This window comes from Scophthalmus maximus, chromosome 10 (genome assembly GCF_022379125.1).
Source record: "Scophthalmus maximus strain ysfricsl-2021 chromosome 10, ASM2237912v1, whole genome shotgun sequence".
Taxonomy (NCBI): Eukaryota; Metazoa; Chordata; class Actinopteri; order Pleuronectiformes; family Scophthalmidae; genus Scophthalmus; species Scophthalmus maximus.
In genome coordinates, this window is record NC_061524.1 from 4,046,159 (window position 1) to 4,061,129 (window position 14,971).

Here is a 14,971-nt window from a genome sequence, read left to right on the forward strand (position 1 = left end):
GACACTAGTGACGTAGTTTGCGCACATGGAAGTTAAAATAAAAAAATTAAACTGAATTGATGATTTGCCACATAGTTCAGCTCTTTTGTCACGAACACGTGATCCAACTCTGGGAGTCGGTATTGGACCGATATGTAATATTAGTATCAGATCAGTAAATCCAGACTTTATACTTCGAACGCCGAGCTGCTTTGAGGATTCACTGAGTCTGGAATGAGTCGTTAAAAATGAGTCATAAATGTACAGTTTACATTTATGACTCATTTCAGACCGCTGTTGGTGAGAATATCGACAATGAAGACGTACCTTCGTTTTGCTTCTTCATGCGCAGCGTCGTCTTCTTGTACTTGGAATCAATGTCGTGATAAACTGTTGGAGAGGACAAAAATGAATTCATCTTCGTGATTTAAGATGCTGCGACAAACGGAGGAGTTATGTGACGGAAGAGGAGGGAGCGAACGGAGAGGACAGAGGTGGGAGGTGCACATTGGCAGCAGAGGTAGAGAGTTTGGTGCTTAGAGGACAGACACATCCTGCTCAGCGAGGAAATCCAAAACTAAAATGTCAAATACACACACACACACACACACACACACACGCACACGCACACGCACACGCACACGCACACTTCACTTACTGGTGTGGTTGTTGTATTGATGAATATAGTACAAGTAGTGGATGGCTCTGTTCTTGGCCTGTAGTTACACGAGAGACAGCTTATAGTAGTATTCATAGAGGAAATATTAATATTACTATTGGTAAATGGGCGTCGATGGAGACTAAGGGTCATGTTGCCGACGAACATTAAAGCCCCTGTGTGTCATGTTCTGGCGGCATCTGGTGGTTAAGTTGCAAACCGCAACGGACAGGGGACACTTTATGGTGGCGCACCGCTGATTCCATTTCCATCGCCGATAAAAATTTGACGTGAATGCAAAGTATTCTGGAACCGTTGTGCGCAACAACCGCATTCAACACGACGTGGCAAACATGGAGACTCACATGGAGGTCGGGTCCACCTCATATAACTATATTTAGCTCATTCAGAGTTGATTTTACATATATGAACACAGTTATGGACATTAAATATTCAATTTCTGTGAATACGTTCTTCTAAATATTATACACTGTAACTTTAATGATGAGGGTTTTTTGTCGAAGTCTAAATGCCGTTTCCCCTCTGATAATAAAACTCGAGTGAATTGTTTTTACTCAATTAAAGACACAAATTCACAGGATTCTAACACTAGTGATTATTTTGCCCTATGATGAAAACAACTTCTTACCTTCCTCATGGCCGTTTTTCTATCTGTTGCTTTACCCAACGCGAAGCCTGGAGGGAGGGAGGGAGGGAGGGAGGGAGGAGACAGTCGCTTTATAAAAAACACAGTCAGGGCCAAAACCGGTGGAGAAGCTCAGTGCGACAGAAATTATAAAAAGTATAAAAATATGATGCGGCACTAACAGACTCCGTAACGAGACGCTGACGACTGCAGGTGAACCTCAGGCGTCTGTAAACCCACTCCCCTCAGCACTTTCTTTTACTTTTGCCGCTAACTTCTGAGAAGTGTCAAAAACCTTTTCCTGCTCTTCCTCCACATCTACAGTGAACAGGAAAAGTTATATTTTCCCCCCAAAAAAACTTTAGCAAAACACCCTGAAACTGTCATTATCTCATATATATTTTTTGTTAAAGAAACCAAACACGTTTCAATAAAAAAGGTTCATAGAAATCTTCCTAAACTTTAAATCAACCTGTAAAATGTATTTTAATTTATGTATTTTCATATGTAATTGAAATAATGAGCTGGAGTGAGTGTAATTTCTGATTCATGACGTCAGTTATTCTTTCAGACCTGCGGCTCCTTTCCCGTTGCCCACGGCGACCAGACAGCTGATCGACCGCTTCCTGCCCTCCTTGGCCGTCATGTTGAACACAGTCTTCAACTAGAAAACACACAACGATAAAAAATAAAAACATTAAACCACACAAGAACACAGCCGATACAACAACATGAATATTTAAGAATCTAAAAAAAAACGTCACCGATATGCTGTTTGTTAGATATTCACTTTCGTATTTTCATAAACAAACAATGAAGAAAAACAATGCAAATAATATAAATATATATTTACATAAAAGGGCAGGCGGGTCAGTTTATTAAGGAAATCTAACAACCGCGCGTAATGCAACAACAGGCTTCATTTGCTTTTATGATTCTCCTTAAACATCAGACAGTTGGTTTGAAATGGTTTTATTAGCCTGAGACTTTAAGAAATAATAATGTGAGTGCTTATTCTCTTTTTATAATCAAAAGATGAATGTGACATACAAAATGTCACTTTCCTCGGATTGATACATGTGTGTGTTGTCAATCCATCCCTGTCCAAAGAGTGACATTCATCGACCTGAGAGGAAAACGCTTCTCTATCTCACAACACGCAGCTTCATTCCCCGACCACAGGCTGCTCCGCTGCCTGCAAAGTGACTTTTAAACCACCAGGGGGCAGCGTTGATACACTACAGAGAGGAGGCAGGAGTGTGGGAAGGGAAGGGAAGGGAGGTGGTTGGAGGAGGTAGGAAATTCATCAGAGAGGAGAGGAGAGAGGTGCAAAGGATGAAATACTTATGTCACAGAGAGGAACTGGGCCGGTTTAGAGATGAAAGAGAAAGAGAGGAAGAGGAGGAGGAAAGTAAAGAGAAGAAGGAAAGAGGAGGAGGAGAGAGGACAGTAAAGAGAAGATGGGATGCGGGAGGAGTTTACCGTTTCTTTTGGCATCAAATATGAGGAGCAAGAAGATGCAGAGGGAGGAGAGGAAGCAAGGGAAGGAAAGAATAGATGAGTGTGTGATGATGTCCCAACTGAGGCGTGTGTGTGTCTGTGTGTGTGTGTGTGTGAGTGTGTGAGAGAGAGAAAAAAAATATGAAGCAGAGAGAGTTTGTGGCACTGTTGTATATGAGACTCCCAAAAGAAACTTTACAAAGAACCTGTACGTTACTACGAGGCATAAAACATGGTTATAGGCCGACTTGTGGAGTTAATCAGGATCATTAGTACACCGATTAAAACATACAGTACTTTTCTAAATCTGCATTACTCTTTTGTTTTTGGTCACTTGGGGGCGGAAAAGGTCCAAAATCCCCTCATCCTCAGCCTTCACCCTCTTCGCCAGAGGAGGAGCGAGTGACAAGAAGAGATCTGTCGAGTTCCAGCTGAAGGAAGTTCAAAGTCAAAATCTGCCTTCAGCCTTCCCCCGGTTACGTAACAACACATTTCACTAAAGTTTATGATTTAACTGCAGGGGCCACTGCAGAAGGACTGAGGTCAGGGTGGCAGCGATCACCAAAACACCGAAAACATCACGCTACAGGACAAACACACACACACACACACACACACACACACACACACACACACACACACACACACACACACACACACACACACACACACACACACACACACACACAGACAGACAGACAGACAGACAGACAGACAGGGGGGCAGCTACAGTGTGTGTGTGTGCGTGTGTGTGTGTGCGTACTGTTTGTATAGTTTGCCTCTGCAGAGTTCCAGACCAGATGGGATCTGTAACGCAGCCTTTGTGAATCATCGTATCCAATGTGACTTTTGCAGCCAGCTTCTATTAGAAAACGTGTGCGAGCGTCCTCCCGTGATTGTCGAGCTCTCGGCTCTGCGTTTTTTTTTTCCGGTTCGAAGATGCAGCAGTTTTGTTTTGTCGGCGGCGCGTTCGCAGATGGGCCGAGTTCCTCTGCGCCGGGTGAGCGACAGCATGGCTGTGGGAGGACGCTTTTCGAGCTCGCTCGCACTTCTGTTTCATCTCTGACTTTTACTCAATCTGTTGCTGCCGGTCTCCCAGTCCGTACATGTGTGTAAATATATATATATATATATATATATATATATATATATATATATATATATATATATATATATATATATATATATGCTGCAGCGCGGGGGGGAGGAGTTTTGACCATATGGAACCATGAGGCGCGGCGAGAGCACAAACCCCTGCCAACGCCGAACGCTCCTCTGACTCGCTGTCACACGACTTCACATCGTTTCTTTCACATGCATTTGAAGTTGTTATCTTGACCCTGAAAACACTGAATACTGGAACTAGTTTTCTTTTAACTCCTGCACAAGTGAAAAGATTTCTTGCACACGGTGCAGCCGAGAATCAGTCATATCAATATCTGACAAATGCATTACACTGACTATACGCACTTACTAATAGCCCTGCACTGATATTTTTTGATCGCTATAGCTCATATAGTTCAAATTCTTTTCTCAATCATAACTAGCTTGTTTGTATTTGCCTGAGTGTTGATCCCACTTCCATGTAAAGTCTTTCCTTAGCTTCAAGATTTACAGGCAGTAACCTGTATTCTGATTGTGTGACGTGATACGTGACACGCATAGCTCTTACTTTCAAATGTGCGGATGATTGAAGACTAAATTAAATTCTGTTGTTTCAATTACCTTCAGTAAATCAGAAATCTTTAATATTGTTAAGACAATTATACATGGGAAACAGTTGGAAAAGCATCATTAACTGTAAAATGTTGCAAATGGGATTTTCTCAAAAAACGACACGAGTTGCAGCAGGATTGTATCATTCAATTTGTGTGAGAAGAAGAGGGAGGGTGTGAACTTTTAACAGCCTGTATCACAAGTGCTACTTTTAATAAATTAATAGTCAAGCTGCATTAACGTCCTGTATGGGAATTTAACTTCGGATACCGAGTTGTGTCTCTAATTCAATTGAAAGTTCGAGCTAAGTTGCTCTCGTTGTCTGTTTACTTTTAGCAAAACTTTTCAAGGTTGTTGAGCTCAGGAAGAGGGAGGGGGGGTGAGTTTAAAAGAAAAAAAAGAAAAGACAACCCCCCCCCCCCCCGCCTGTTCTGACAGTGACGGCGTTCCATCTCTGTTAATGAAATCACCGAGTCCCGTCCAAGTGGCTGCTGCAGCTGGAGAGAGGCCATGAACATCACTTTTCTCTCTGCTCCACCGTTACCTCGGCACTCTCCGTCATCCCTCCCTCTCCTCCTCATCTCTCTGCCTGACCACACGGAGACGGTGCCAGAGACGTGTGATTTAACGGGATGGAATTTTATTTTTTTTCAGCTGCCGTTGATAACTTTAAAGTAATAAAAAGGGTTTTTTTGCTTTAAAAAGAAATTCTACATTATGGTGCGTCTTTTTGATATGATATTCTTGCATGACCTCATCTCTACCTACACACAGCAACAAATACATTTCCTATTAATTACAATTTAGCATTCAAGTCAAACTACAAGCGAGCTTGGTCGAGCGCGGACCTCAGCTCAGGTTAACGCCCTCTTCTTTAGCCCTTTTGCTAAATTCCTGATTCCTGATGAGAACATCGGACTATGTAGATGCACTTTCTCGACAGTTTAACACTTACTTTCCTCTCACTTCCCAACTCACTCAGTCCTTCACCTCTCTCACAGACTCCCCCACTCTTCCTCAGCTCTGTCAGACTCCCTCCCTCCTCCCTCCCTCCCGCTCGTTGTGTTCTCTAATGGCGTGCCGGCATCATCGTCCTTGGGAGACAAGCCTTTTTATTCCAGTAAGCCTTTCTCATTTCATTAGGCCTGAATTTATAGTGGTGTGCGCGCACACACACACACACGTACGCACGCACACACACACACACACACACACACGGTTTCAAATACTGTGTGTGTGTGGAATAAACAGATACAATTACAAAGAATACAGGAGATGCAGGGCAACTCGGACGCACTCAGAAAGGGGAAAACACATGTGTATGATGCATATAAACTGGGTTACATTCATATCAGACCTCTATTGTATATGTATATATAAAGCTAATACTTTTATGAATTCATTGATGCTGTGGGGTTGTTTTGAAAGAGCTGTTTGAGGCTCCAGACTTGAGGGTTAGAATTTGATTCAGGTGATGTTTTGGGTTAAACATGAGAGCCATGAGGGGGCGGGGCACAAGAGGGGTGAGTATAAAAATACATACAGGGTTCCTTATAAAAAAAATATGTCCAGCTAAAAAAGATCGAAGCTATGTCTGTTCATTTTGAATTTTAGAAAGATAAGAAAAATTGCTAATTAAATAAAAGGCACTGAAAAGGGATTAGGTACCAGTTGGGGTTTTGCAATTTAGTTGCGATGGTTAAGGTAAGGGGCTCGGGAGTGCATTATATCAATGAGTGTTGTAACAAAGACAGTGTGTGTGTGTGTGTGTGTGTGTGTGTGTGTGTGTGTGTGTGTGTGTGTGCGCGCGTGAAACCTTGTGGCATTAGTCCCATTAGATTAGTAGGGTCCATCAGTGGTAATTGAATTAAGGTAAAATACACCATGACAGAGAGAGAGAGAGTCAACATGAACTGAGTCTGTCTGTAGAGCCAGTCAAATATCTCTCACACCCGTGCACGCACGCACAAACACACGTACGAACACACTAACGCACAAACACACGCACGCACAAACACACTAACGCGCGCGCACGCACACGCACACGCACACGCACACACACACACACACACACACACACACACACACTCTCACACACACACACACACACACACACACACACACACACACACACACACACACACACACACACACACACACACACACACACACACACACACACACACACCTCAACAAGGTCTAGGTCTGATGCTTTCTTCCAGCTGCAGTGTCTTCGCTCCAACCCTCTCATGTGCTCATAATTTTAAGCTTTAGAGTTTTTTTTAATCATTTAAACACTTGTGCAACTCTGACCTTTTATAAAGTGACACCACTCGGCCTCAGGAAGCGCTAAAGCGTCAGAGTATTTAGTGGCTCAACTGCAGCAATCCTCGCTCAGCAAATTTGCCTACACCGCCGTCGATGTGCACATGCCACGCTGGACCTTCCACCATTTTGAGCTTTTCTTGACAACAGTTTCCTCCTCCGAGGGCTTTCGGCATTAATGACTCTAACGTCTGATGGAGCTAGAAGAAAGGCAGTGAAACCCGATCGTCCTTGGGTAATGTTTAACTGTCAGTGAAGCTGTGATTTTTGGATTTATCCGACTAATAAAATGGCTTGTACGACTATGATGAACGGGTTTGTTGTCAATGAGTTTGTGAGAGACAGAGAGAGGAAGGGAGGGGGTCATACAACTTTTATGTTATTCCGAGAAGAGTGAAAATATTGGGGTTCATTATGAAATCGTGGCAGGACAAATGAGTATGGTTGGCCGCCAAGAACAGGGTAACACGATGGGAAAACACGAGGGTAAACAATGTCTTATTGTCTTGGGTCTGGACATACAGTTTACTGAAACAGCTGCTGACAATTCCAGTCCGGTCGAGGCTTGTTTGGTGAGTGAGAAGAGAAACACTCACCTCGATGACACGAGAGTCAAAGTCCTGGTAGGTTTCTGTGGAGAGAAGGAAAAGAAAAAGAGTAAGTAAACACATACACATTTGGACAAAGGCAGGTGCACACACAAACACAAACACAAACATACACACACACTCGGACATACACCATGAAGAGATTAAACCGGGCTCCGGCTAACATAACAATACCCAGAAGCCCTTGCAGTAGCGGAACGTGGTGACACTTTTCATTGTCAGTGACCTCTGAAGGATGTTTCTCTCTCCCAACAGCAGCCTGTTCACCTCCAACCAATTAACAACAAACAAAGGAGAGCTGACTCAAAGTCAGCCCCCCCCCCCCCCCCCGGGACATTAGCCCGCCATCTGTAAGAAACTAAACCCAATCAAGAGACAAGCAACCTAGTTACAGCTCTGTGCACATCACATTCACCGGGCCCCGTGTGTATTTGGGTTTGTGTGCGCGTGTGACAGACATTGTGAGTGAAAGACAAAGTGTTTGAACATGTAGGAGGGAGAGCGCCGGCGTATTTCACAGTGTCAGAGAGCGAATTAGCGAGGGGGCGCGAGAGAGGAGGAAACATCAAGAGGACGCGAGAGAAAGGAAACTCAGGAGGATGTGAAGGAAGCAAATAAAGAGACAGAACGCAAAAGGAGGAAGAGCCAGAGAATGTGCCCTCGTCCCTCGTCTGTCAGCAGTTGGATGGGAACGGTCTAAACTCAATTCTGAAAGTTCTAAACCGGTAGGCGCCTCCAGTGGATCAGCTGGAATGAAAGCAGCTGTGATCCTCAGAGTCCGTGATGAAGAATTGATTTGACACCAAACTTTATGGACTTCACAGACGTTTACAACATAATATTACATTCAGCCTTCAACCCTGAAGGCCTGATGATATATACCCTCCTGCCTCTAGAGACTTTCCTGCTGTATTCTCACACGGGCTCACACTCGGGACATTCTGGGACGGCAGGAAAAGTTCCGCTAAATGTCCGGAGCGACATTTGCCTCCTCCACATACAGTACGGTCCCGCCGGAAAATGTCCGGACTTCAGTGCACGTCTGAAAACAGCTTTGAAAAAAGCCCATCAGGTGTAACTAATTGTTTTAATAATGAGACCGCTTGATTATTGCAAATGAGCTAGTTGAGTCAAAGACGTAAGTCGTAACTTCGTTAATGTCTGTGTTACATTTGTGTGTGACAGGGAGCAGGTGTTGTACATGACAGCTTAGCGTCACACCTGAAATTTCATTAGTTACACCCGCAGATTTTTACAGTAAAAATAAATCAATAAATCAATAAAAACACTTACAGAAAAATTTGTATGAAAATTTCTACGTGGAGAGGATGGATTCATACACAGAATGTATGAACTGCAAGTGGAGCCTTCAGAATAAAATGAGACATTGTAAATCTCATGTCATTTGTCGTCTACGTACAATGAATGATCATCATTAAATAATAACTCATGTCGTGACATATAAAATATTCAACGCCAACATTTTGTTTCAACTGTCCCTCTCACTTAAGGATTTAAGAATGGAGAAGAAAAAAACAAAATCCAAGTACAAGGGAGGAAAGAGATACGATCGAGGAGGTGATGGTAGAACGGAAAGACTTAGAGGAAATGACGAGGAAGTAAAAGAGGAAGGAAAAAATGTGTGAGCGGAAAGAAAGATAGAAAAAAGATGGCAGGCAGAAAGAGAGAATGGAAGTTAATATGATAGAAGAAGAGAAGAGAGAGAGATAGAGATGTCTTTCTAAATTTAGGACATTGTCCCACTTGCAAATTTGATCTAATCTTCATCTTCATCAGTCCTAATGGGCCACCATACCGCCCTGTCACTCTCTGTCCCCCTCACACACAGCAGAACACCCCTCGTTACTCCTCCTCTGCTTCATCTGTCTCTTCTCTCTCCATCACCACAGTCATCCCACTGCGAGTGTGTGTGCGTGTGTGTAATGATTAACTGATTAATAGTTTGACAATTTTTTCATTTAAAAAAATGACAACAAAAAAAAAAAACCCTGAATCGATTTTGTCTGACAGACACAAGATATATAAAGATGTTGCCTTGGACCTAAAGAATTGCAAATGTTCACTATTTGGGACGTTTTAATTTGACGTGAATCATTTTTTGTTTGTTTGTGTTTTAAGGTGTTAGACTTTTGTAATGAAATCTTTTAAATAATTATATTAGTTGTTTCATTCTTAACTTTATGATCTAATGAACTTTATGTATCTTAATTTGTTGGTCTGTAATTCCCAGTTATTTCTGCCTATCTAGTGCAGGACACTCTTGGACAAAAAAGAAAATGATTGTTTTTTCCACGCGAGGGGGGGGTTCTGTGTGTGGAGTTTACCTCCATTGGGTCCAGGGTCAGGGGGGCCCAGGCTGATGCCCCCCCAGGATCGTCCCGTCCATCCTCTCTCCCTCTTCACCTTCATCTTCCTCCACCGGTCCCACTCGTCCCTCTGACGCTCTGCAGGAAAGACACGACGCGGCCGGCAGCGCGTTTAGCACCGGGAGCAGCGAGAACAGCAACGACTTCAATACCGGCATGTCGTTTATCATTTACGTTCGTTCAGTATGTTCAGGTGTTTGTGTGTCGTCGGTGCATTGGGTTTCTGTACCGAACTCGGCCTGCACCTCCTGCTGCTCACTATCGCCTCTCTGACTAATGCCCTGCCGGACGCCGTCCCTCGCCACCATTGTGTTCAGACCGGGCCACAGGAAACCTCCTCGACCTGAGGATTAAAGACACACAGAAGAGAAAAAGGAAAATTGAGAGAGCGAAAGAGAGTACATGTTGTTGCACATGTTTTTCAAATCTACATTGTATTTGCATATAGAGAACTGAAAGAGTTGAGGGAAAATGTGAGCCCGCGTCGTCGTTTTTGTTGGAGAAATTTGAAAATATCGGATACTTTTAGTCAAATGTCACAAATAAAAACATCAATATAACCTACAACAGTATATGTATTTTGCTTCGGGATGTCAACACGAGTCAAAAAATATATATTTTTTAATTTTTTAAACCATTTATCTGGAAATTATTTCCCTGCCGAAAAAACAAAGTTCAGCTGAGTCTCAGAATCTCATTTTTTTTTCTTCTTTCTCGTTACAAAAGCTTTAGTATTAGTCTTAAAAAAACCTTGAGTGAATAAAACATTACACCGCAAGACGAGACGAGCGCGGCTGTAACTGAGCGATAAAGAGAAAGCAAGGAGAGAGGAGAGAGCGGCTGACGAGACTGTGACACAGAATGATAGATCTTCTCGAACGAGAGAAAAAAGTGAATACAGCTAAACTCAAAAGAGGGAAAAGGAGGACAGGCAGAGGGAACAAAGAGTAATTCCTCTCCCTGGTTGAGCTGTGATAAATTAATCAACACCAACTACTGAATATTCTAGTGTGTCGTGTCCATCGGCAGCTCATTAGCGTCAGACAGACACTTGATGACCCGTGAACGGCAACTTGACAGAACACATTTTAACATAAGTTAAATATCACACAATCCAATTCTTCTTTTGTATTCGGATGGTAATGGGACAGACAAACATCCGCAGAGACTGAGAGAAAAGACAGACGCAGACGGAGAGACGACGACGACGAGAGACGACATGTCACCTTCTCCGATGGACTGTCCTCGGTTCAGGTCCTTCTTCGTTTTGCGCTTGGTTCGCTTCCCTCGGCCCTTCCGGCCACCGGCGCCTGTCTCCGCCAGCACGCCTCGCCACAGCTCGTCGGCCGTCACTGTGGACACACACACACACACACACAGTTAAAGAAATCGGACCACCACCCGAACTTTGCTGTTCGACAATCACAGTCAAATGAAGTTAAAACACAGGAAGTGGAGTCAGAGCCAAGCTCACAGTACAAAGAAAAACACATCAGAGTACCCGAATTATTTATGAAATCAAACTATGCCGATTCACTGTGTCCAGATTTTGACCTTTTTTTCATGTTCTCAGAGTATTTTTAATATGAATTAAACTTCCAACATGCACTACATGGCCACAAGTTTGCAGACACCGGAATGTATCCCATATGTGTTTGTTGAACATCTCACTCCATAATCAATGAGCATTAAACTGCCAATTTAAAAGCCTCTTCCTTTACTGAGAGGGCTTTTTAACAGACATGTAACCTGCCTGCAGGGATTTACCCCAATTCACTGGTGTTGGGCAGTAAGGCAACAAGACTGCAGTCGACCAAATCTTGGAAGAAACACTGACAAACAGCGTGTGAATGGGTGAATGTGACGCTTTGCGTGGTCTATATGACTAGAGAGGCGCCTGATAAATACACTCCATTTACCATCTAAAAACACTACGGCCGTTTTGTAGCAGCTCGAAGAGACAAATGACAAACCGCCAATTTTAAAAAATAATCAGGTAGAAGGAAGAGGAAAAACCCTCCGCCCATGAACTCACACTTGTTGAAGAAGCTGCCGTGCCTGGTCTGCTGCCAGGCCGAGGCGGGGGACGGGGGCAGCGCAGGGTTCCTCTGGACCGACGCTCGACTCGCCAGCTGGGAAAAGTGAGCCGCTCCCACGATGGTACGGAGGAGCGGTGCTCCACCTTAATGAGACACCGACAACAACAACAACAACAAGAGTGTGATTTCAATAATATCTGGATTGAGCCCACATGATGGGGGAGACAATGTGTAACAGTAAAGCAAAAATAATGTTGTGTTCCGTTGAGGCTACACGTGTTATAACCGTGCCGAATTAAAGTCCGCCCTCAACCCTTGTATAAGCTGTCTTAAATTAATTCTCAGAGGCGTCTACATTTTTTTAATAAGCAAGGTGAAGTTAAATTGAAGGAATTGTGAATGGAGTTTGGTCGGGGGAACGCAGACATCAGCCCAAACAGGTCTGTTTGGGATGTTAATCACCTGCACTAACTCTGTTTACACGCTTAAGACTATAGCGTCCTTAAATCACAACAATAATCAAACAGGAAATGATGATATACATCAGGATGAATTACGATTCAAATGCGACCAACACACGTGAGGAGGTCACGAAACCTGTGAAACGGACAAAACTGTCCACGAGTTAAATCAATTTCACTATGCGAGTCCGACATATGAAGAAATAAATGTTGATGATAAGTGCAGATCACGACATCGTGTCAGACTGTACAGAAATTGGAGTTATATCCCGGAAGACTTTAATGCACAACCGTGCAGCAAATGACAGGCGGGTCGCGGGCTCCTCGGTCGACAGAACCCGAAACCACGAACAGTCCCGCTTCGAAAATATGAATACTATCGACATATGATCATGTATCGATAAACGGTGAAGGTTCAACGAAGCTGCGCGGATGAAAATAGAGAGATAATTCACCTCCGACTGTGACGCGGAGGGCACAGCACACCCGCACGGCCGCCGCCATGTTGGATATGAGAGGGGTCCTTCAGAGGACAACAAGGCGTCTCAGCTGCGCCTGTTGAAAATAGAAAGAAAAAAAATTACATTAAAAAAAAAATTACATTTAAATTATATATATATATATATATGTTTTGTGTCTTTTACATCCAGACAATTATTTGTCTGGATTCATATATATATATACCAAATTTACCCATTGTGGGACAAATAAAGGAATATCTTATATGTTATTAAATGTAATATATTCAACAGAATTTACATGCTATATTAACGTAATCCACCACACACACATTTAACCATTTGTGACCCCGATATTTATTGTAAATAGTGTGAATTTTATTTTATTCTATATTCTTTTTCTAATTCTGTGTATATATGTTAACTGCTACATGCACCTTAATAACACCAAAACAAATTCCTTGTATGTAACCTGTTACCTACTTGGCAATAAAACTGATTCTGATACCCCCCCCCCCCCCTTCTGTATTTCAAATTTATTGAGCTAATGAATGTAATTTTTATTATGTTTTTATAAAGATGTATATTGTAATGATGCATTGTGAAAAAGGGAGCTCCTCCTAGGTGAAGCCCCGTGACATTAATGAAATCTGTTCGAAACTTGAGTTTGTAATGACTTGTTGCTGTGAGCTGTGGACTGACATAATGACGGTTACTTTATTAAATATGATGCACTGTTACGGAATAATGGCCCGGCTCACATGTTTGCAGGGTCATGGCTGATCAGATCTGCTGAGATTTACATTATGCCTACCCAAGAGAATTATGACAATGTAACTTCCTCAAAGTCTGTGATCATCTTTATTGTGCATGAATGAGTGGGGGAAAAAAAATTGATCAACACAACTGAGCTTCTTCTCGAGTCCCGAACTTGTTCACCTGCCATTTTTCTCAATCTCATCTTCATCAGTTCCCTCCACCTCATTCTCACTACTGTAACCGCTGTCGCTGTGTGTCTGCGGCATTTGCTATTGCTGTTTGTTTATAGTAATTCAAATGGTTAGATTCAATTATGTAAATTTTTGTACCCTCTCAAAGTGTTTGCCAGCATGACGAGTTACATCACTGCGTGAAACACGCGCTGGGAATAATTCAACACGAATTATATCGTGATGTATGTTTGAGGCTTCTCCTCGCGAGCTTCCAGTTCCAGGAGCATTAACAAATATATTTTTTTTATTTTTATTCCCTCATATTAAACCATGTGAACCATTTGGAACAACATGTTTTTTAATGGATCTACTTATCTTGACATTCACTCTGATGCTTGTGAGCAATTGATGCCTAAAAGCTACTTGTGTGTGTGTTTTGTTCGCCGTGTTGTGACCTGATGAAATTAATTTCTGTGATGAAGTGATGGTGTTTTGAAGGAACGCGGTCGATTTGACCGGGTGCGTTTTACGTCAGGTTAAAAAATTATGAAGCTCTAATTTGTCATACAACAAAAGTGAGAGCCACTGAGGCTCAGAAAAATTTATAATTTTTGACCTTGCTTTGTAAGCACACAAGTGTGCATGATAACAAAAAAAGAAACCTTGACACATTATGAATGGTGAGTACTTTCCTCTCGGGGTAATTTAAAAAAAGTTTTATCTGGTAATTCCGTAGCAGGGCAATTACTTTGAGTAGTTTTACAGTGTCATACTTGTACTTACGTTACTTATTGAGCTACTTTTATCAATGCTACTACTATAAAAAATAATAATAAAACATTAATCATAGAGCATGTTCATGTAGTGATTAAACACATACAACAACAATCTCATTGCAAAAAACAGCAAAATAAGACAAAGAATCAACTAATCTCTTTTCGTCGGTTTAACAAAAATATATCATTTGTATAACTTTCTAGAAGATTCAACTCAGCGTTTCCAGTTCATATTTCAGAACTTGAATGAATTTTATTATAAGTTCTTTAAGTGACTCAAATGCAGCTGAGTGATGTATCAACTTCAGTGTATCTCACTTGTGGCAGGAGGTGGGAGTCGCTGTTTCAAAGAATCAACGCATTCTCTACCATAACTTTTTTTCTTCTTTTTTTTTTTTACAAAATAATTGCCCCGGAATGACAGCTTTGTTCAGAGATTTATGTAAAAAAAAAATAAAAAATAGAAAGAAAGAATAAAAAGTGAGT

At 42.2% G+C, this 14,971-nt stretch overlaps 1 protein-coding gene across 1 annotated transcript in view; it reads right to left on the reverse strand.

Annotated features, from left to right (window-relative positions):
* The window catches only part of mrps5 (mitochondrial ribosomal protein S5), a 63,395-nt gene that overhangs the window by 1,563 nt on the left and 46,861 nt on the right, over positions 1 to 14,971 (reverse strand). The window contains exons 2-11 of the mRNA XM_035606200.2: positions 12,775 to 12,874; positions 11,855 to 12,001; positions 11,046 to 11,171; positions 10,049 to 10,162; positions 9,778 to 9,897; positions 7,421 to 7,455; positions 1,857 to 1,947; positions 1,287 to 1,333; positions 638 to 695; positions 307 to 369 (exon numbers count right to left, since the gene is read on the reverse strand). Of these exons, the coding sequence (XP_035462093.1) occupies positions 307 to 369; positions 638 to 695; positions 1,287 to 1,333; positions 1,857 to 1,947; positions 7,421 to 7,455; positions 9,778 to 9,897; positions 10,049 to 10,162; positions 11,046 to 11,171; positions 11,855 to 12,001; positions 12,775 to 12,823 (850 nt within the window). The 5' untranslated portion in view covers positions 12,824 to 12,874. The remainder of the gene's footprint in view (positions 1 to 306; positions 370 to 637; positions 696 to 1,286; positions 1,334 to 1,856; positions 1,948 to 7,420; positions 7,456 to 9,777; positions 9,898 to 10,048; positions 10,163 to 11,045; positions 11,172 to 11,854; positions 12,002 to 12,774; positions 12,875 to 14,971) is intronic.